The 22,252-nt window shown below is 36.8% G+C and overlaps 1 protein-coding gene across 3 annotated transcripts in view; it reads right to left on the minus strand.

Annotated features, from left to right (window-relative positions):
• Positions 1-22,252, minus strand: part of LOC113637848 (dynein heavy chain domain-containing protein 1) — a 33,847-nt gene that overhangs the window by 3,764 nt on the left and 7,831 nt on the right. For all 3 annotated transcript variants that reach the window (XR_007144369.1, XM_047820643.1, XM_047820642.1), the window contains exons 12-37: positions 22,037-22,194; positions 21,834-21,953; positions 21,464-21,740; positions 21,244-21,371; positions 20,965-21,163; positions 20,722-20,813; positions 20,358-20,586; positions 20,089-20,214; positions 19,898-19,995; positions 16,644-19,800; positions 11,206-11,299; positions 10,923-11,115; positions 10,220-10,490; positions 8,558-10,109; positions 8,175-8,383; positions 7,817-8,009; positions 7,601-7,703; positions 7,258-7,407; positions 6,948-7,139; positions 6,420-6,851; positions 4,794-5,208; positions 4,607-4,726; positions 4,334-4,510; positions 4,039-4,217; positions 2,894-3,895; positions 1,934-2,111 (exon numbers count right to left, since the gene is read on the minus strand). Coding sequence is in view for 2 of the 3 variants with exons in the window: in XM_047820643.1 (XP_047676599.1) it covers positions 1,934-2,111; positions 2,894-3,895; positions 4,039-4,217; positions 4,334-4,510; positions 4,607-4,726; positions 4,794-5,208; positions 6,420-6,851; positions 6,948-7,139; positions 7,258-7,407; positions 7,601-7,703; positions 7,817-8,009; positions 8,175-8,383; positions 8,558-10,109; positions 10,220-10,490; positions 10,923-11,115; positions 11,206-11,299; positions 16,644-19,800; positions 19,898-19,995; positions 20,089-20,214; positions 20,358-20,586; positions 20,722-20,813; positions 20,965-21,163; positions 21,244-21,371; positions 21,464-21,740; positions 21,834-21,953; positions 22,037-22,194 (10,044 nt within the window). In the remaining variant the exon portion in view is untranslated. The remainder of the gene's footprint in view (positions 1-1,933; positions 2,112-2,893; positions 3,896-4,038; positions 4,218-4,333; positions 4,511-4,606; positions 4,727-4,793; positions 5,209-6,419; positions 6,852-6,947; positions 7,140-7,257; positions 7,408-7,600; positions 7,704-7,816; positions 8,010-8,174; positions 8,384-8,557; positions 10,110-10,219; positions 10,491-10,922; positions 11,116-11,205; positions 11,300-16,643; positions 19,801-19,897; positions 19,996-20,088; positions 20,215-20,357; positions 20,587-20,721; positions 20,814-20,964; positions 21,164-21,243; positions 21,372-21,463; positions 21,741-21,833; positions 21,954-22,036; positions 22,195-22,252) is intronic.

Consider the following 22,252-nt stretch of genomic DNA (forward strand, 5'->3'; position numbering starts at 1 on the left):
ACTCTGGTGTAATTTACTGTTAGCACCACACTGATTTTGTTTCAGCTTTTATTTCTGGCTAATTATTTTCATGAATGTTTTTCTCAGATTCTTAATCATCTTCTGTTCCAACAAAACCCAGTCCAAGTACCAGGAATAGTTTATGTGCTGAATCTAACCCGTAATATGGCAGGTTAAGTAGAATTAATGCTGAACACAAGTATTTAATAAGCAGAAAGGAAGGAAAAACAAATTTAATTCGGATGAATTTTTTTTATATATATATCATATATCTGCAATGATGTACCTCACTTACATGCTAGCTACATTCATAAGAAAAAGAAAGTACACCCAACAGATCAATGTTTTTATTTATCAGGGATTAAACATTAGGGCTACTTTTATAAACAAACAAATAAAAAAAAAAAAAAAAATATATATATATATATATATATATATATATATATATATATATATATATATATATAATGTATATATGTTTTAGATTAGATAAGATTCAACTTTGTCATTGTGCAAGGTACATGTACAGTTTTACGCGTGTTTGCTGCCAAAAAGCTCAATCTTAGTCTTATCTGACCAAAGCACACAATCCCAGTTGAAGTCCCAGTACCGCTTAGCAAACTCCAGACGTTTGCGTTTGTGAGTGTTACTGAGAAAAGGCTTTTTCCTTGCATGCCTCCCAAACAGCTTGTTGGCATGTAGAGAGCGTCTGATGGTTGTTATGGACTTTGTGACCCCAAGACACCACTCTTTGATGCAATTCTGTGACAGTGAGCTTACTTCTCTTACCATCCTCCTCACTGTGCATTGTGGCAAGATAAACTTGGGACCTCTTCCAGCCTTGTTTGTCACTGTTCCAGTTGTTTTAAACTTCTTAATGATTCCTCTAACTGTAGATAAGGGCAAGTTAAGGCGAGTGGCTATTTTCTTGTAGCCATTGCCTGACATATGAAGATCGACACACATCTGCCTTAATTGAATCGTGTGTTCTCTTGTCTTTGCCATGTTGACAAATGGGTAAGAGAATTAGGCCTCTGTGTCATGTCATTTTTATACCCCAGGGAAACAGGAAGTCATGACTTACTAATTAAAAGTTCCTAGATATCCTGAACAACTTTAGCAACTACAGAAAAAAAAAATCAATTAAATTTTTCAGAGGAATTGTTAGGGGTGCCAATAATTGTGGAACAGGTGATTTTATTAATAATTAATAAAACCATTTTAATAAATTAATTAAAATTTTTTGATCGATTAATTAATTAATATTAATAATTTTTATTATTAATTAAAAAATATATATTATATATAAAAATATATAAGTCATGGACTTTTTAAAATTCTTATTAACTTGTGTTAAATGTTATATTTTTCACAACTTTTCTGTTAGAGATTATGCTTCTGCAAAAAAAAAAAGAAATTTAATTGACCACTTTTAACACATCTTAAACTGGGGTGTCAATAATTGTGGAGGGCACTGTGTATGTGTATATATACACACACACACACACACACACACACACACACACACACACACACACACACACACACACACACACACAGCTGGTGTCTTTTTTGATGCATATTGTTTGTACTTCAGCTGTATTTATTGTCTATTTGTTGTCATTTGTATTGGAGTGTTATTTTTAGTTTAAATTACATAGTCATGTATTTTGTTGTGCCAATGACAAAAAACATTGAATCATTGAATGCTTCCTTTTACTTCAAGCCAAAATGTAAATTGTTGTGGAAACAACAACTAATACTGCGCTCACTGTTTATGTACAATTGATTGAACATTGTAAGATTCATGAGACTGAAATACAAAAAGAATCAAAAGAATGCTATAAAATAATCGCTGTAGTCCATTAGCCAAATTAAATAGTAGTGAGAATTAAGCCGTAGCTGAAGACTGAGTAAAGAGAATTGCATTTACCTTTTCCTGTGCAGGATATTAACTGTCTTAGCTGAGTAATGACTCTGGGGTCCCAATGATCAAGCAGATGACAGTTATCCAAAACCAGCCAACAACCAGTCTGAACAGCTGTATTAAGTGATGAGAGAAGATCATCTCTTTGGAATTTAGACCCAAATGTAAGTACAACCACCTTCACCTATTGAGAATCATGGCAATGTTATAAATCATAACATCTTCTTAAAACATAAAGAAGTTTCCATGCAATTCAGAAGGTTAAATGCACTTTATAAGTCCAGACAAGGCAAAGATAAGGTAGTGGACAAAATAACAGAAACTTGCAACAATATCTTAATATCATAGGCATGATATCCCTATCATGCCTATCATACATGGATTGGTATGTGCCATTGCTGTGGATATCTATTTTACAGTCTGTGCTAAAGCACTTACCACAAACAAGAACAATGTTTAAATCTGCCAGAAGGCTATGTACGTCAATTGAATTAATTGGGGCATTCATCAAAACAATGCTGAATAATGTTAGAAGAATAGAGCTACCTTTAAAATGGTAACATCATCAGGAATTATGAATCCAACCTATGGTCAACTTAGTCCTGCAAAATACCTCATACTGCACGAGATGGCTGCACAGACCATTTTAAAATTCCAACGATGATTAAAGGTCTTAAAGTGTTCTTTTTTTTTGTTCTTACAAAAATGGACAAATGGGAGCTTTTACTGTACATGAAACTTTGTGAAGTTCATAATATACTTTATAATGGAGTCATAAATGTACTCATTTAAATTTTTTTGCTCATTTTGTTACCTGTATACACTGACATAACTTTTCAGACTATTTCACTTGAAACTTTAAGTGAAAACCTATTCTACCTATTTTAGTCACTGTAAAATCAAGGTAATTTTCTTTCTGTTATCTTTCCCCTTCCTTTTATTATAATGAATTATACATTTTTTTACCATCTTTATCTCCGCAGAGTGTTTTATCCAGTGCAGAGGATGGATACTTCCTGGCCCATTTTTTATTTGATTTGACATAGTTACAATTACAGGACTTTTGTTTCTGGACAAAAGGTTTGAGAGTGCCTCTGGAGAACTGGTAGGAGAACATCCTGCTACAGCTGATTGTATATTCTGTCCTTGCTGACATGCAGAGAGATCATCCACCACTGCTGCAAGCCATTGTGGGCAGAATGTCTTCCAAAGAATAGCACGCTGCAATGTTGTAAATTGAGAGTATGACTGGCATGGAACTGGTCCAACCACGGTGGCTGAAGGAAATTGAAAATACTCCTGCCATTGCCTGGATGAATTCTTCAAAGAGGAGATCAAGCCATGGAAGGGTGAGATTTTCTCTAGGAGACCTAAAACAGCTTTTGTATGGGTTGGTATCCAGCTTGGAAGCAAAGTAGCAGAATGTTTAGCTGATGGAGAATATTTTGCTGATTCGATGTCACTGAATCCTCTGAGAAAGACTGCACATTCGATCTCAGAGCAGCCCTCTGTGTGCATGAAGAATGCAACAGAAAAAAACAACCTCAGTAATTCTGCATGGTTCTGGAACAAATATGGTCCATAGTGAGCAAATACGTGGGACACTATCCTGTGTGAAATGTCTGATATGACAACACCCTTCCCCATCTCTGCACTGCATGGAACATCTAGCCAACCTTTAGGGGCTAGAGAATCCCGCAAAGCAATCAAGAAGTTGCAGAGGGGAAAAAAGTAAAAGGGATATAGGCGTCCAACATCCTGGAGTGCCTTATAAAGAGCTGTTGCCAGTGCTGTTATGCATTGAAAGTCATTCATTACTGCTTTGCAACCATCCATTTCATTGGACAGCTCTTCAATCTGTGCTTGAAGTCTCAGTGAGGATTTCTTACTCCGTTGCACATATGGAAGGAATTCAGGATCTTGCAGTAGTGGGGTGGAAGACTGCAGGATATAATCTACCAAAGACACCTTAAATATTGTACAGGCACAGTATAAGTGGAATTCTACATTTGACATTTAAATGTAAAAACCTTTATTGAAATGAAAATGTAAATAAAATAAAAAATTTTTTTATTAAACTTTTTTTTAAATATTATTGTTTTTTTCTTTACCTCTTCTGCATGAAGTTTATCCTGAAGCACTTTTTTATCTCGCTGCAACTGGCAATGCTTCAACCAAAGTTCTGAACACTTAGAATGCATTAAGTCACTTAAAATAATATGCTGTACTTCTGATGTGCTTAGAGATAGGTCTATAACTTTCACTTTTGCCAATATTAAGGGGTGAATCTCTAACAAAAAAGACAGACAATGGAAATGGAAGTTAATGACATAATTACATAACCACTGTTTCAATGGAAACAAATATAATTCATTTTTGTTACAATCAATTAATTTAAAATCCTACCATCCAACAGAACTTTTGCTGGAAGAGAGGTGCTAAGTAACAGACAAAATTCCGGGTGAAGTGCTGTGACTGGATGGAATGCATCAAATATGTGATTTCCACCTGGCCGATCTAAGATACGAAGGAAGTCTTCCCTTGGCACAGCAAGCTCAATTTCAGTAACCAAAACTTTCAAACCTGTTTAAGTGCAGTAATATTTTCAGTTTTACCATATTTTGGGGGAAAATTGTGCTAAATTAAACTATACTAAATAGACTGAAATAAATTGCCAACCTTTCTTTGCACCATGACTGATTTTGTGAATAAATTCTGGGTCATCTGCAGAGACTATGAGCTCAAACTCTTCATCTTGTTGTGATCCTTGAGCATTTACTGGGAACTGGTTTGAATATTCTAAAAAATAAAATCACAACTTAATATGTAACAATATTAAAGTGAATACATAAAAAGAGCTACTCACCTGCCAGTCCTGTAAGGGAGCGCTCTTTATGTTGTTGTGTGTCTGTAAGCAAACCCCATTTGTGAGCCCACAGAAGTTTATGTCCCCACAGCAACAGTTTTAAGACATGACTGGGAGACACCACTTGAATGAGATGTTGATCCCTCCCAAGAGCTTGTGACAGAGCCCTGTGAAGCTCCATAGCCACAGGAATGTTTGCAAAGTTGTCATTCTCAGGAGAAAGAAACTGTGGTTCATCAATCAAAGATGCTCTTACATCTTCTGGACTAATGGTAATCATGCCTGTAAGACACATTTTGTGCCACTTTTTTAGTAATTCCAGGCGAATGTCAGGACAAAATGGACCCAAATAGGTTAGTACAGCAGCTAATAACAATGCATCTCCTGGAATGGTGTGCTTGTTCACTTCGGTTTCCTGCAGAAATCAAACAGATTAATACAATGGGTAATTAACTTATAGTACGCTCCAAGAGTATTGTGATACCGCTGCTCCAATATTTTAATTGTTCTGGCCAAATTTGTTGTTTGGCTATGTAGTGACATTTAGGTTTAAGGTCAAAAGATAAGAAAACAAGACAATAGATCAGAATTTCCTTACACTAGAGGTACAACACAAATGGCCCACTGGGTGGCAGACCCCACAATTTTAGCAAAATATGAGCAAAAACATCAGAACAATTAATTAATATAAATAACACTTAATATTTGTTAGCAATAACTGCATCAAGTCAGCAACCCACTGACACCACCAAACTGTTCTCCTTTTCTGTTGCTTTTCTAAGTTTGTTGTAGCTCCTTTCTGTTTTTGTTTGTATTGAGGAGGCAAAATCCATGTTATATTGGATTAAGGTTGCTATGTTGTGTTGAAAGTGTGTTTTTGGGTCATTGTCTTGCAGCATGAGGAAGTTCCTCCTAATTTGACTGGACATCATCAATAAAGAGCAAATCAGGACACAACCTCCAACATGCTTTACAGATCAGACTGATAACTGGTTTATATCTTGTATTACTAGCTTTATATTTCTGCTCTTGAAGTCTTCTTTGAATGGTAGATTGTGATACCCTCACCCCTGCCCTGTGGAAGTTGTCAGTGATGTCAGTGACTTTTGATTTGACTGCTGTTATTTTCCTTGACTGACCTGTTAATTGTCTGTTGCTCAGTATACCAGTTATAACATTTTTTCCCCAGGATATTCCAAATTGTTGTACTGGCTATAAACCATACTCTGATTGCAATGTTTCTGATTGATTCTGACTGATTGCTCAAACCCAGATATATTTTATTATTACTACATACAGTATATATATATATATATATTTATAGAGAGAGAGAGAGAGAGCTATTAAGTGTTTAACAGTCAATCAGTAAATTAAACAGGCCATACCTGGGCAACGAGGAACATAAATTTCAAAATTTCTGATCACTTAAAAATGGGTTGGTTCAAATAAAAGATGCCAAGTTCTAAAATGTTTAATACATCTAGATATAAATACAAAGAAATAAAAATTGAATTCTGATCTTTCATTTGAAATAAATACAAAAATAATTAGCTTTGCCAATACTTTCATAGTGGAATGTGTTTTATTACATGAAAGAAATAAGTAAGATCGACTATGTTTATTTACCTTTTTATCCATGTTCCATTTCTCAATATAATCGCTTATTTGCTTAATAGTGAGAGCAGCCTCTTTTTCTTGGATTTCAACCTTATGGACCTGGGCTGAAAGTTCCTTTAAATTGTTTCTGACAAGCTGCTGTTGCTTCTCAATAACCTCTAGTCTTTCTTGAGCAGCCGCTTCCAGCAGCCGTGCCACCTGCAGCCGTGCACGGATTTCAGCCATGCAATTATTTAAATGCTTCTTGTGAGCTTCCTGTGGAGCCATACAGCGCTTAACACAGGCATACTGGTACACTGCACGTACCCAGCTGCACAAAGATTCACAAGCCTGGCTTACATCACAGACTAAATCTGTCTGGAAGTTTGGTGCCTGTACAATTTGTCCCAACTCTTCAAACAACTCATTGCTTAACGTTGAGTGGTCAAAAAATTGCAGTTCCTGATGAAGCAAGAAGGTAAATGAGAAATTAGCTTTTTAATGCTCAAATTTAAGTTTCTTTTCTATACATTTTATTAGCAAATAACTAATAACAACCTGTAAGAAATTAGGCTGCCCCAATAGTTGCTTGCCACTTTGCCAGTTGCATGGGCAATTGAACAACCTACAAATAGCATTCATCAGTATGACCACCCCATCAGGAGGATTTCTGTAGTGTCTGACTTCATCCAGGTCAGACTGATTTAAAGAAAGCAGAGCCTTAAGAGCTGCCTGATACAGTGGTGACACCTAAAAGAAATGCAAGGTAGTTGCCATCAACAAACAAACAAACAAACAAACAAACAAGCAAACAATTGGAAAACAAAAAAACAAATTCATGCTAAATAAAAAACCCCATTAGCCTAACCTCTTTGAGGGCATCTTGAGTTTGCTGTTCAGCTATATCTAACTGTTCTTGTAGATAAGAGAGACAGTTCTCTTCCAATAAACACTGCTGATGAGTCTGTTTACAGACTGCACGCTCAGTGTCCATAACCATCTGCAACTGGCTTAACTCCTGCAAGAAAAATGACAGTTGTACAAGCCAGGTTTACATGAACAAGTCACATAATTAAAGGGAAAATTCCCTTACATTCAAATACAGTTTAAATCAAATGAAGAACAGATTCACCTGAGGTATTCTAATACCTATAAGTATTTGTATTCATAATTAATCATATTTTAATATTATATCATATAGATGGTTTTACCTTTTGAGCCTCTTGAAATTTGACTTTGAGTCTGAAAGCTTCTTGGCTGTAATTCTGGGCTGTGAAAGTCAACTCATTCAAATGGTCCAGAACTGTTGCCAGCCTGTGGGGTAAGACAGAGAAAAAATATGGCCAATTCATATTTCAAAAGTGGTAGTTATCTTTCACAAAAGCACATGATGTAGAAATATTTTTATACAAATCGTAAGTGCTCACTTGTTGGCATGTGATCTAAGTTGTTCATTAAGGTGGTCACAAAGATGGCTGAAGTTTTCTATCAGTTCCATATATGTCTGTGGGCTGAATGGCTGGATACACATTGTATTGAGGAATGTTGAGGCATATTTTGTAGCAGACTGGTGAATTGCCGCCATTGCCTGAGCAATACTGGCCACCAAGTTCTTGTCACCTAAAGTCAAAAAATGAATACAAGCCCCTTTATTGTCAATGTACAAAGAGATTTAGCATGCACTTGCCCCATCAAGATACAAAAGTATTAAACCCAACTTTAAAGACACTAATAATATTTAGAATGATCTCTTGACTAAAGTTTTGTCCACTCTAAATTACTTACCTACACTATCCTTTAGATGAACAGAGGCAATTTCAACTAAGGCCTTAGTGCTCCAAGGATGGTATACTTCTACACAACAACAGAGCGTTAAAGCCTTAGCAATTTGACGTGCAATTAAAGACGACTGTTCAGTTTCTCTTTCGTAAGTGTGCTGAGTGAGAGGCACTAGCAAAAACACATGCATATGTCTTTGTTTACTCCCGAGATACCTGCATCAAAGGTGCAAACATATACAACAAAAATTAAGAAACTGGAGCCGAGGAAACTTCGGAAAATTACATTCTCATTTATAATACAGTATATGATACATTACCACAGTTCTTTTAAAGCAGCATAATACATTTTTAAAACCATATATTTAACATAGATATTTTATAATGTACCTTTTATTGACCTGGCCAATCCTTTGATCTGATGAATTCTTGACCACAGCACTGATGTGTGGTCTCTCTTCCTTCAGTTCTTCATCAGCATGATGCCAAGTTTCCATGATCAACAGTAGTTCATCCCTGGTAGCTTGACTAGTATTCTCGTGAACCATAAAAACGACATGTTCCCCATGCATGTCAATCTGACAGCGAGCATCTTTTAACAGCTCTTTTAGTTTGACCTCATTTCCACAATGGACTTCAATTAGTTGGTATCCTGTCAAATAAGCTGCTAGGCGTAATGTTGTCTTTCGCCCTGTTTTCTTGGCAGCTCCAAACAGAATCCCATGTCCATTAGGTATAAGTAAGGCACGCAGGATATGAATAAGCTGTTGTACTCTTTTGTGGTGCACAGCAAATTTAGCATATTTGCAGTACTTTTCTGTTGCTTCTTTGCCTTTTACAATGGTAGTCAGCTGTTTTATCAACACATCCAAGTCTCTCTCCTGGTACACTATGTTGTGGTTTAACTGCTTCTTTGCTCTACATATGTGGGTAAATTCTGGGCTGAAAACCACATCATGGATAGAAGAACTAATTTCATGCAGTAGCTGCTGAAGCCAAATAGAGATGGTATGAGTTTTTCCATATGCTGCTATACAAGTAGAGCTGCTTAGCTCCTCAGAGCACTCTGATTCAGTCAGTTTTAGTTTCAGTTTCATCTGATCCTTAGTCAGTATAGCCTGGGGAGGTGTAGCAGATACTTTTCTGGATGCAATACATTCAACATTATCTTGCTGCATAGTCATATTTTTATGCTGGTTTATATCAGCTATAGCCACGCTTTTAAATTGACATCCAAGGTCAGGCATTTCTCCAAAGATCTGGGATTCAAGTACCAACTTACTACCAAAATTCTTTTCAGATGCTTGTGAAAGAAACAAAACCAGTTCTTGGCTTTCTTCATTTGAGGATAGACGATCACCGAAGGTGCGCATACACTCATGCATCCACAAACGGGCAATACTGAGTATGTTTATTGCTGGATCAAAGGCCAGCATGGAAGATGAAGACAGATTTTTAACAATGAGGCTCGGCTTTCTTTGGTGAAAGTATTGACTTGTGGTCTTAGGATGATATAGGAACATTCCTTGAAATACTTTTTGAAGGTCATATAATGAAAAAACAATGTGGGGAGAGTGCACAGAAGAGGATAAATGTTCACACACAGCAAGATACACATCAAAGGTTGCAGCAACAATACAGCGTGCCATATCTTCAATTCTTGGCATGGATGAAAAATTTCTCAGCCACTGATGTAATTGTGATGAATGGATAGAATAAAGAATATCTGCAGTTATTTCAGGAAATACCAAGATAACAAACAGTCTAAATAGCCGTGGGGAAATCTGACTGAAGCCACTTTTGTGTGTTCCATGGGTCCTGCAAGTGCCCAGATAACTAACTGCTCCTGAGCTAATCAGCTTAAAGTGATAACCATCTGAAGTCTGCACTCCGTCTCTTGATATGCACTCCCGCAAGGTTTCCATTGTTGCTGATGGTTTACCTTTTGTATATTCAGTCAAACAGAAGAAACATTAATCTTCATAGAGCAAAAAGTAAGATGAAAAAGGAATAAATGGTTCCAAATAAAGAATAATTTTAAAGTATAGTTACCAAAAGCTGGTTCATGTAAGTCATCAATAAACAGAAGTGATCTCTGATGCCACATGATGGGATCTAGTGATGTTTTCCGACCTCTAATCCTCTCATGTATATTGAGTAAATCAGCAGAGCATAGACGTGGACTTGATGGTACATGCAGATGTGGTCTTTCTTGCAATAAAGTCTTGCACAGTGTTGTTTTGCCTGACCCTGCTTCTCCTACAAGCAATGCTGGGTAATGAGCTTTTAATAGACAGTCCAGGAGGTATGCATACTTTTTATACTGTGTTGAGAGAGATTAAGATGTGGTTACTATTTATTTATTTATTTTTTTAAAATATTTATTAAACATTTAATAACCATCTAATGACATGGATTTAATTTCATGGTACCAAGAGGTCTATGTTTAAATCTTATTTTAGAGTCAGTCTAAATGAAAATGATACTGGGGTTAGGAATAATCAGGCAATAACAATGAAAAATAAAATCAAATGTTTTTACTTGACACGTGGTGAGTCTTACAAAAATAATAAGCTACAGTACAACCAGTATTGAAGCCTCAATAACTCGTTAAACTCTTGTTAAATCACAGAATAATGGGTATTTGGGGAACTTTTTCTTGTGGTTTACCCCCCTTATTATCTAAAGGTAGGAAGTGAATGACCATTAAGCAATAAAAGAATAAGGATGCAGTATGGTGTTGAAATAGACAAACCTGGGGCACAGATGTGCAGGAATGTCGTGGGCCCATGGTCTTGGTGAAACTACTCATGCAAGTAGCACCTTCCAACATTTCATCATTGAGGTTAAAGAAATGCTCAAATACTGAGCCTTTGACTGGTACTTCAATTTTGTAGCGGCATTTAAACAAGGCTTCCCGTGCAAAAATATCAAACTGTGGCCAGTGTCTAAAATCAAGAGAGTAACAAAACATATTAAGCAGAACAAAATAGATGCCCATTCATTTTTTTTAATATAAATGATCATTTTGAGCATACCTAGGATGCAGCTGCCCACCAAAACCCCAAATATAAGCAATCACAAAGAGGTTTCTTGCAAGCAGCTCTGTGGACGGTAGCTTGAGGGAATTGTCTAGCAGGGGAAACAAATGAACACTTAAAATAAAAAACAACACACATTAGCAGGCAAGTCGGTAGATTTAAGATTGGGGTCTGGCACCTGATTAATGTTTTTTTTTGTTTTTTTTTTGCACAGCATAGAGAGAAATAGAAACTCCACCCCTGGCAGCTAACAACGTCCTTTAGCTGTCAGAATGTGAGTTTTTTTTATATACAGTCCTCTCTGTATTGAAATTGCAACGCTAGCTCCTACAATTTGTGTTACACACTGAAACACTGAAGACATTTGTGTTTTAGATCAAAAGATGGATACGAAATGATAGATCAGAATTACAGCTGTCATGTCCTGATATTTATATCAAGACGTGCTACTTAAATCATGAATATTTGAAATGGGCAGAAAGAAAGAGCTTTGTCAGAAACTCTCCAGTCTGTTGTTGATTTGAGAAATGAAGACTATTCATTCATGTGGGAAATTGGCAAGAAGTTGAAGAGAAATTACAAACGTGTGTATTACACAACAGCGCAAACTGGGTCTATCTTGTATTAAAGTATAGAATGGGAGGTTCACATAGGAATGTTCAGAAGGATAAATACTAGCTTGAATAACAGATACCTCACAGGTCCTCAGCTATGGCCCTCATTAAATTGTAGGGAAAAGGCATATCTGTGACTAGACAATAAGCAAAAAACTGACAGTAGACAGAGGAAATCTTTGAGCTGTTTAGATAACAGAGAACATTTGAGAGGCAAAATGAATGAGGATGCTGGTGAAGTGCTTTATGCCATCATATTTTCTAATTTGATGAATAAAATTATGACATTTCATAGGAAATGTGAAAATGTTTGTAACCCTACAACTATGGCCTAGAAACACTGGCAAACATTGATAATATTTGATTTCTGTGTGAGCTTTTTGGATTGGTAGCTCAATTTATTAAAGCATATTTTCGTTAGCATCTTATCTCTTAAATGCTCATGATTACATATTATTGAATTAAATATTAATACAAATTATTCTGACTGGTAAACTACTCTTTAAATTTCAAGTCACCCTTCACCTCAACACATTGAAACAAATGTACACATAGTTCACCCTATAGAAACTGTGTCTGTTCCCCGAGCAGTGAGATCAAAAAGTAAATACGTGAGAAGTTCTCGAAATAATCTTACTGTAATTAGACCAGAAAAATGCCATAGAAACAAACAAAAACAGTTCCTAAAGTTTGGGCTTCATTAGATCGCTTGCACCCAAAGCACTTATTGTAAATGAAATCATCTCAGAAAATAGCCTTACTGCACTCTGCCTTATGAGTCTACACCATCAGGATATATTTATAAGCTGGAGCCTCGTCTGACTGGTCGTGGAGGTGGTGTCGCCACTATCTTTAGTGATTACCTTACAGTTACCCAGAGAACACAGTATAGATTTAATTCTTTTGAAGTGCTTGTCCTTAAGGTTACACTATCGCACATGCACACGAAGAGTTCCCTGTCTCTTGTTCTAGCGACCGTGTACAGACCCACAGGCCCTACACCGATTTTCTTAGAGAATTTACAGATTTTCTTTCAGACTTATTGGTTAACTTTGATAAAGCTCTAATTGTAGGAGACTTTAACATTCACGTTAACGATACAAACGATGCTTTAGGACTCACATTTATGGACTTACTAGACTCACTTGGGCTTAAACAAAACATCACTAAAGCAACTCATCGTCATAATCACACACTAGATTTAATAATATCACACAGAATAGATGTCACTGATATAGATATCATACCTCAAAGTGATGACATCACAGACCATTATCTCATAATGTACACACTACCTATAGAACAGACTAACTGTGTCTAACCACGTTATCGACTCGTTAGAACTATTATTCCGACCACTAAAGACAGATTCACAAATAACCTGCCTGATCTGTCTGGACTTCTTACTGTACCCTCAAACTCAAACGACCTAGATGTAATGTCTAACAGCATAGGCGCTATATTCAATAGCACATTAGACACTGTTGCCCCAATACGATTAAAGAAGGTTAGAGATAAAACGCTTGCACCATGGTATAATAGTCATACTCACACCCTCAAGAGAGAAACCCGTAACCTCGAGCAAAAGTGGAGAAAAACTAAATTAGAGGTTTTTAGAATTGCGTATAAGGACAGTATGTCCAGCTATAGACAGGCTCTAAAAGCTGCTAGGGCTGAGCACCTGAGCAAACGCATAGAAAATAACCAGAACAATCCCAAGTTTTTATTTAGCACAGTGGCTAGTTTAACAAAAAAACAGAAATCCGAACACACTATTCCATCACAGTTTAGTAGTGAGGACTTTATGAGATTCTTCACTGATAAAATCGAAAGTATCAGGAATAAAATAGGTGACGCTCAACATATGAGAGCAACTACTGACCCAGTTTCATTTAAGGCTCTAGACACACAACTACAGTGCTTTACAAGTACAGGACAGGAAGAGTTAGATAAACTTGTTACCACATCTAAATCAACAACTTGCTCACTAAACCCCATTCCAACTAAATTACTGAAAGAAGTGTTACATAAAGCTGGTGAGCCTCTTCATAATATTATTAACTCCTCACTATCTTTAGGTTACGCCCCGAAGTCTTTCAAGTTGGCAGTCATTAGGCCACTCATTAAGAAACCTAATTTAGATCCAAATGTACTATCAAATTACAGACCTATTTCACATCTTCCATTTATGTCTAAAATACTAGAAAAGGTTGTGTCTGTTCAACTGAGCTCCTTCTTACAGGAGAACAATATCCTCGAAGAGTTTCAGTCAGGTTTCAGGCCCCATCATAGCACAGAAACAGCACTTGTTAAGTTACAAATGACTTGTTCTTAGCTTCGGACCAAGACTGTATGTCACTATTAGTTCTACTTGACCTTAGTGCTGCATTCGACACTATAGACCACAACATCCTTCTAGATCGCTTACAATATTACACAGGTATTCATGGACAGGCTTTAAGTTGGTTTAGATCCTACCTGTCAGACCGATACCGTTTTGTAGAATTAAATGGTGAATCCTCCAGTTTATTACCAGTTAATCATGGGGTCCCTCAAGGATCAGTTCTAGGACCTCTGCTTTTCTCGATATACATGCTTCCATTAGGGAACATCATTAGAAGACATGGGATTAGTTTCCACTGCTATGCTGACGATACACAGTTATATATCTCATCAAAACCAGATGAAATAGCCAAAGTGTCCAAATTAACTCAATGCCTTAGAGAGATAAAAGACTGGATGAGTTGTAATTTTCTGTTGTTAAACTCTGATAAGGCAGAAATACTACTTATAGGCCCAAAAACCAGTACACAGAAACTTTCACAATTTAACTTTCACTTAGAGGGATGTACTGTTACTAATACCTCGACAGTAAAAAACCTGGGTGTTATACTAGACAGCAACTTGTCTTTTGAAAATCATATCGCCCATACTACCAAAACAGCCTTCTTCCACCTTAGAAATATTGCAAAGCTGAGAAACATCCTGTCTGTATCTGATGCTGAGAAGCTAGTTTATGCATTCATGACCTCTAGACTGGACTATTGTAATGCATTACTAGGTGGTTGTCCTGCATCATTAATAAATAGGCTACAATTAGTCCAAAATGCAGCTGCCAGAGTTCTCACTAGGACAAGAAAGTATGACCATATAACCCCAATTTTATCTTCTCTACACTGGCTACCTGTTAAGTTTAGAATTGATTACAAACTGCTGCTACTTACGTACAATGGTTTAGCTCCCATGTATCTAACTAGTCTTATAACACGTTACAATCCTTCATGCTCTCTGAGATCACAAAACTAGTCTACAAAGTCTACTAAAGGTGGTAGAGCATTTTCTTATTTAGCTCCCAAACTTTGGAATAGTCTTCCTGATAGTGTTCGGGGTTCAGACACACTTTCCTAGTTCAAAAGCAGATTAAAAACTTACCTCTTTAGTGAGGCGTATACACACACACATAATACATCCCATAAAATTATTCACCAATACTTTAGACTTGCACCTTTTTTATGAACAGCAAATATGTTAATCCCTCTACACTGCTTCTCTCTTTCTACCCATCCCGAGGCATCCAGACATTGTACTAGCTCCGATCGTCTTCCGTGCAATGAAGATTTTGGACCTCCACTGAGATGAGGCTGACTCTATTAAAATCCTGAGACATCTACAGATCTACCAGCTCCAGTGGGACTCTATGATACCAAGAGGAGATCTGAACTCCATGTGATCTTTACACCAATTCAACACTTGTTTGACTGTATATTTGTAATCTCACCCCCAGTTCCACCCATATGAGGATTGGTTCCCCTTTGAGTCCGGTTCCTATCAAGGTTTCTTCCTTACCAATTTAAAGTTGTTTTTCCATGCCACTGCTGCCTGAGTCCCCTCAGACTTGCTCATTGGGGATAAATAAATACTTACATACATACATACATACATACATACATACATACATACATACATACATACATACTTACATACACACTGTGAACTATATATATCTTAATTTTTTACTACATTAATTCTTTTTTCTCCTTATGTTTAACTTCTGTTCTATGTTTATTGTTTATGTTTATTCTGTTCTACCGTTCTATTGTAAAGCTGCTTTGAGCCGAAGCCCATTGTAAAAAGCGCTATACAAATAAACTTGAATTGAATTGAACAAACTGTTGTCAGAAAATCATACATGCAATTATGAATAAATACAACATACAATTTTGACAAGCAGCAACACTGTAAATGCTTCCCAGTTTTATAACAATTAAATCGCAGGTCTTTCTGCAATTTATCAATCCCCCAAACGAGATTAGATTGGCTATTGCTGTCAACTGTAAAGACACCTTTCCTTAAAAACAAAAGCTAGTTTCTTACTCAGTCACATTCAAGAGAATATAGGAAGCATTCCAGAAAGGGCTTCTGTTTGGTTCAGAAGTTAATGAAAAAGTAAAATTGTTTTCTTTGTTGTTACAATTCATGAATCATATTTTTAAAAGTTTTTTGGGCGTTTTGATAGAGCTAAGATTAAAAATAAACATGAACCTACTTAAACCGTTCTCATTCCAAATGTAGAAGGGCAGGGTGATAGGGTGAAATTAAATATAAACAGGTGGGTATAGTGATTATTTAGCGTTTCAGGCATGAGATCATGTACCTGGCTCATACAGCTTAAACAGCTGTGCTAAAAAAAACAATACACAATAAAATACCACATTCTTTTTGTCTTATATAAAATTATATAGAACTAGTTAGATGTTAGTGTGATGCATCTGCTGCTACTCTAATAATTCAGATAATTCAAATATATTGAACAATATTTACCTCTTTTTTGTTTAGATGTTGATTTCAAGTCATTCCAGTTTCCAGAATCCACCAGAAGAGCATGGAGTATTTTAATGAATGATGTTACTTCTTGCAAACCATTAATGATTTCAGGACTTGATTTACTGGCTTCAGGTCCTTCACTGGTCATTACAGAGTTTAAACCTTTATGCCTGAGGAAAATTATAGTGCTAGAAAAAAGATCTTCAGCCAGAGACTTCCACATTTTCAGAGTGCTTGGGTTCAAAACATGCTCTCTGTAGAGCGTATCTATTTCTGTCTTCCACACATTTTTCCACACATTGATTCCAGAAATGCATACCAGGCTGCACCGTGCCAATGCAGATGGAGTGGCTTCCCCAAGGCTTGTGGTTTCAACCAGAATTTTAAGTCCCTCTTGTGATAGATGAATTTTCATGCCTGATGAAAGGCAAAGACAAGGATTTTCAGGGTTGCCAAGGGTACTCAAAGTGTCAAACCACTTTGGGCAAGTCAAGGGTTCGCCATCCAATACTAGCCATTTAACTTTTTGTACGCCAAGTTGTTGCTTAATTTGGGTTAAAGACTGAACAGAAAACTCATACCGTTCTGTGTCTCGTAACACTTTAGTGAAGGCACCATCCCTCCAGGAACCCGTTTCTTCACAGCATGCACCAAAAAGCTCCTCATGTGACAAAGCATTAGGAAATAAGGTGATCGTGTCAACTGAACACCAACATGAATGTGATAAAAGGTTGGTATCTGCAACATTCTCCTCCACAGATGCTTCTGAAAGTCGCCGAAGTGCTCCTGCAAGAGTTCTATATAAAGTTGTTTTTCCACTACCTGCTGGCCCCAAAATCACAACTGTCTTAGAAAACTTGAGTGTTTGATGCAGTGTCAAAGCATTCTTAAGTATTTCTGAGTCAGCATAAAATGCTGTCTGTTGCAACTGCTCTGTGACAGCATTTCTAAGGGCATTGCTTTCACTCTCTTCAATAATGTATTGAAAATCTGGACAGTATTTTGCTGCTGGAAACATTTCTTCAAAAATTGTGCAGAACTGAAAGGCTCTATTATGATCAGAGATGGCAGATAATAACACAGACATTATTCCTTTGATTAATGCTTGCTCTTCTCTTACAGCGTTTGACATGGAAGATTTATTGGTAAGCTTATGAGAGGGTAAATGATAGTCCTGTAATATATTTTCAGATGCTTTGAAGCTTACATCGGTTGTTCTATCCTCATGAGTTTCGGACAGATATATTCCAGAAGCATCTATGACTTTTCTGAGAAGTACCAGCCAGGAACACTGGTCTCTACAAACATATTCTGGAAGGCAAAATAAATCCTTACCAAGGCTAAGGAGAGAAATTAGACGTCGGCTAATATCAGTTGCTTCAGAAAATCCCAAAGAAAACAGCAAAACTTCTGCAATAATGCTACAGTCTGGTTGCACCAGTGAAACAGGTCTTGTACTAATGCGCAGATTTTCTGGTATTTCAGCTGAGTATCCATTCGATGAAATTATGATGCAGCCATAGCTTGGCTTAGCCAAAATTTTTTTCTCTCCAGATAAAACCTGGCATTCGATCATCATTTTGCTGTGACTTTGGACAAAATTCCTTACAATGCTATTTGGTTCAATCTTATCATGATCTTGAAGCTCATTCTGTTGTCCATTTTGCAAAACTATTGACAGACATTGATGGATGTCTGTCAAACACTGCCCAAGCATGGATAAAATCCCTTGTTCCAAAGAATCTACAGAACTAAGCACTAGCCATGCACCACTTTGAAGAGCACCAAGAAGCATTTGACAAACAACCGGAAAACTTGTATTTGAACAACACCTCCTCATGATAACTTGTTGTCCTAATGCCCATCCCAACTGAAGTGCAGTCCTTTGTTTCCCAGACATATGCGGTCCACTAATGAAGGCACATTTGTAACTAGTGAGGGCAAGAAGAATGCCCAAATGTGCCCGTTCTGTTGAAGTGGTGTTCACCATCATCCAGTTTTCGGGCCCTATATACTCATTACCATAAGCTAGCTGTGCCCCCAAGACATCAATATAAATAGAGTCTTCATTGTAGCATGGGGTATCCTGACCAACATTGCTCCAGTCATGAACAGTGACACTGTGGTGGTACTTTATAAGTCTCTGCCATTCAAAAGAATATTCCAGATTACTTTTAATGTCAACAAGCCCATCAATCTGTTGGGAATGCTTCATGATCAACAGAATTATGGCACGAAGGGCTGTCACTGTGTACTGTTTTGCCAAGGTGCTATTATAGGAATCTGCAATCATATATTGTACAGCTTTGCAAAGGCTCTGCAGTTTTGCTGTATTTTGTGCTTTAATTCTTTTCCACTTGTTTTGAGCTGAAATATTACAGATGTCACTATACCACTGAACCTCTTCTCCAACCAAAATGCACTGGAGAGGATATTCAGATATTAGTTTAACAAACGATGATGTAATTGCATTTCGAATTTTTCCTTCTTTATTTCCTGATGTGATGAAAAGGAAAGCTTGGTCTGATGTAGAGATATTACCATCAACTTCTTTATTCTGTTCAGGAATGTTTTCTCCGGGGTCAAGGCACTGTCTTGCAGCAATGTATTTCAAAATCAGCTGTTTAACTGTTTGATGTAATTCTTTCTCCAAATGATCAAGACAAACCACAGGGTTTAAATTAAATCTAAGAGGACAGGTAAAGGGTACATGTTCCTTTAGCATTCCATATACACCATTTATCCACATCTGAGTGCTAGGTGGATCTAGCTCACTGTTTTGGTTTGTCATGTCATTTTTACTATTGTGGTCAACCTCAAACCACTGTACACCTCTGAAGCATTTACGCACAAATGGCAAAAGGGACGTCGGTGTTGGATGCAGCGAGAGAAGTTCTATCATCTCACTATCACTGAGAAAACACAGTCTGGGCAACTCATGGCGTGCTGAGTCTAGAATATACAATAATTGACTGCAAATTTCATCCATTTCTGCGAGCCCTTTAATGAGGATAATGCGTAAACGTTGCCCATGAAAGTCACAATCTGTATCTCCCGTCTTCCTCAGTCTAACAAAGTTCAGCACAAGGGGGTCACTTGAAATAGCCTGAATCAGTTCACGAAACATCTTGTCCACTGGGGAAAACTTCTCTATCTGCAATACAGCAATCAATAATTAATAGTACACGTAATGCCCTAAACATAGCTATATCTATCGTATATCCTATTAATATGATAATACAGAAACTTACCAGCTCTATGTTTCTTGAACTAATAGACATTTCATTAAAAATTCTGCTAAGGAATGTCCACTTTTGTTGATATCTTTCACAAAAATCTAGAAGCTCCCCTATTATTAAAAAAGATAAATACATACAAACCTACCAGCAAGTTAAAGACAACAGATCTACTATTGATTTAGCTTTTTGTACTGTATACATACCAAGTTCCTGCAAGAGATGGAGCCACATTTCTACCTCCCTTTTCAAATCACAGATGTGAGGGCACATAAGCATGCTGGACAGAGACATAACACTGTCCTCAGCCTGGGCCATCAGAATTTCTAGCTCTAATCAGAGAGACAGTTAAACTTTATGGAGTGCAGGTATAGACAGATTGTTTGCAATAAATAAAATAAATAACTCATAAATAAAAAAAATCCTTTCAACAAAAAATCTCTAGTATAGTATAGAGATTCTTTTCATTATGTACCCATTATGGTAAAGGTTTCTCTGCCACAGGAATTCTGTTGTGAATCTTTTTGGGTCAGCGGAATGTCTGCAGAAGGCTTTAGCTGTTGTGTTGCTCCATACTGTGGATTGCTCATCTGACAGACATTATGAATGAACTTTGTAAGTCTGAATACTGTTCCTTCCCAGCTCTGCTGAAGCCTCTGGAATGCTTGCTCCATATCTGCTTCAGCTTTGGATTCACTGCAGATCTAGACAGTGTTTAACAAAGAAACAAAGAAAAAAAGTTATATCAAATAAAAAAATTATTAAACAATGTGATTATTTATATAATGGTATCATATTTTTAGATTTTAGATTATTTAGATGCAGAAGTGTTTTCAGACCTTAATAATTTTATGTTGATGCTCCAACAATTTTCTGGACATAAGATCACCTACAGTTAGGTTATTTTCTCGGTCACCTAGCAGGTCCAGTTCTATTTTGAGGAGGATATTAATAATGAATGAGGGAATGTAAAATAATGTGATACACTAAGGAAAATTTAACAGCAATTGTGGTTAACATAGGATCATTGAATATAAAAATTTGTTCTGTCCGTCATTGTGTAAAAAAGTTTTTTTTCTTACCTTTAAATATGTTTGCCCAGTGTTTGTGCTTCATTGTAGGGCTGCTTAGTTTGGCTATTAGTGAGAGCTGCTGGCTGAACTTCTCAAAACCACATACAGTGTCTTGAAGCATTTCATCAGAAGGGGAGATGACTTTTGCTACAGAATTTGCTCTCTGAAGCCATTCATTTACGTTATCCTGGGCTTCGGATACTACAAACTGCCAAAGGACAATTAAAACTCTACTTAAAAGATTAAGTTAAAGAAAGCCGGTACAGTGACACGCACAGTATTACACACCTGGCTAAACAGAATGAGGCTCCATTCCTGAATCTTTGCAGTGGATATGTCTTTTAGTTCCCAGAGCTCTTTGCGTGCTTCCATATTCTGCTTGGCTGTCATTACAAATGAGAGGCCAAATGGCTTGCCTAAAAAGAGTTATTGATGCATGATTAAAATTTTAAATATTCAAACCTACTGTAGCAAAATAATAGTCAAAATATTAGGCCAACCTGTCTACCTCTCAGACTTTGGTTGATCTCACTCAGCTCATTCAATTGTGCAACTATCATATGCAGCTGTCTATATTTTAACCTCAGTTCAGGAATTATTTGTCCAGAATTCTGACTTAGGTCCAGATAAGGGCCAGTGGTAGCACTGGAGACCAGATTTTCTAGTTGTTTAGTCAGGGAAGAAAATGTGTTGTCCAGAGTCTTAATCATGGATGGCATTTGCTGCATTACTCGTACTGTTGCTATCCTCAGCAGAGGAACAAGTTGATTCGACAGGGCAAATGTCTACAACAGTAAAAATACAGGTGTTAGGACAACGTGTTTTAATAAAATGATTCTATTTCAATGTATTCATAAACTCTCCATCAGGCTCCATACCTCTTCAATCAATGTAACTTCCTCAGGTGTCATTTTTCTAAAATTCAGCTGAATAGTTTCTTGAAGGGAGCACAGGTGTTCTAGCTTTTGATGCATATCATTTTCCTTGTAACTTTTTACCTGCACATAAAAGCAAATTCCCTTTTAGATTCTAGCAGGCTAAAGGCATAACAAGCGAAAATAACAAATACTTAAGTAAATACCATGCTAGCATAATTTGCAAACTCCTTTAGGTCGGTTGGCTCAAGTTTATGGCATTCCATAAATTTCGTCAGATCATTTATCAAAAAGTTGCCACATAACTGCAGTTCCTCTGAAAGGAAATTTAAAACATCCTTTTCCATGATGTTCAGTAAGGGCTCTGTTGGAGAAGATTAAAAAGTAAATCACTAAAACAAAATAGTTCTCTAGAAATACTA

Source organism: Tachysurus fulvidraco, chromosome 11, assembly GCF_022655615.1.
Source record: "Tachysurus fulvidraco isolate hzauxx_2018 chromosome 11, HZAU_PFXX_2.0, whole genome shotgun sequence".
Classification (NCBI taxonomy): Eukaryota; Metazoa; Chordata; class Actinopteri; order Siluriformes; family Bagridae; genus Tachysurus; species Tachysurus fulvidraco.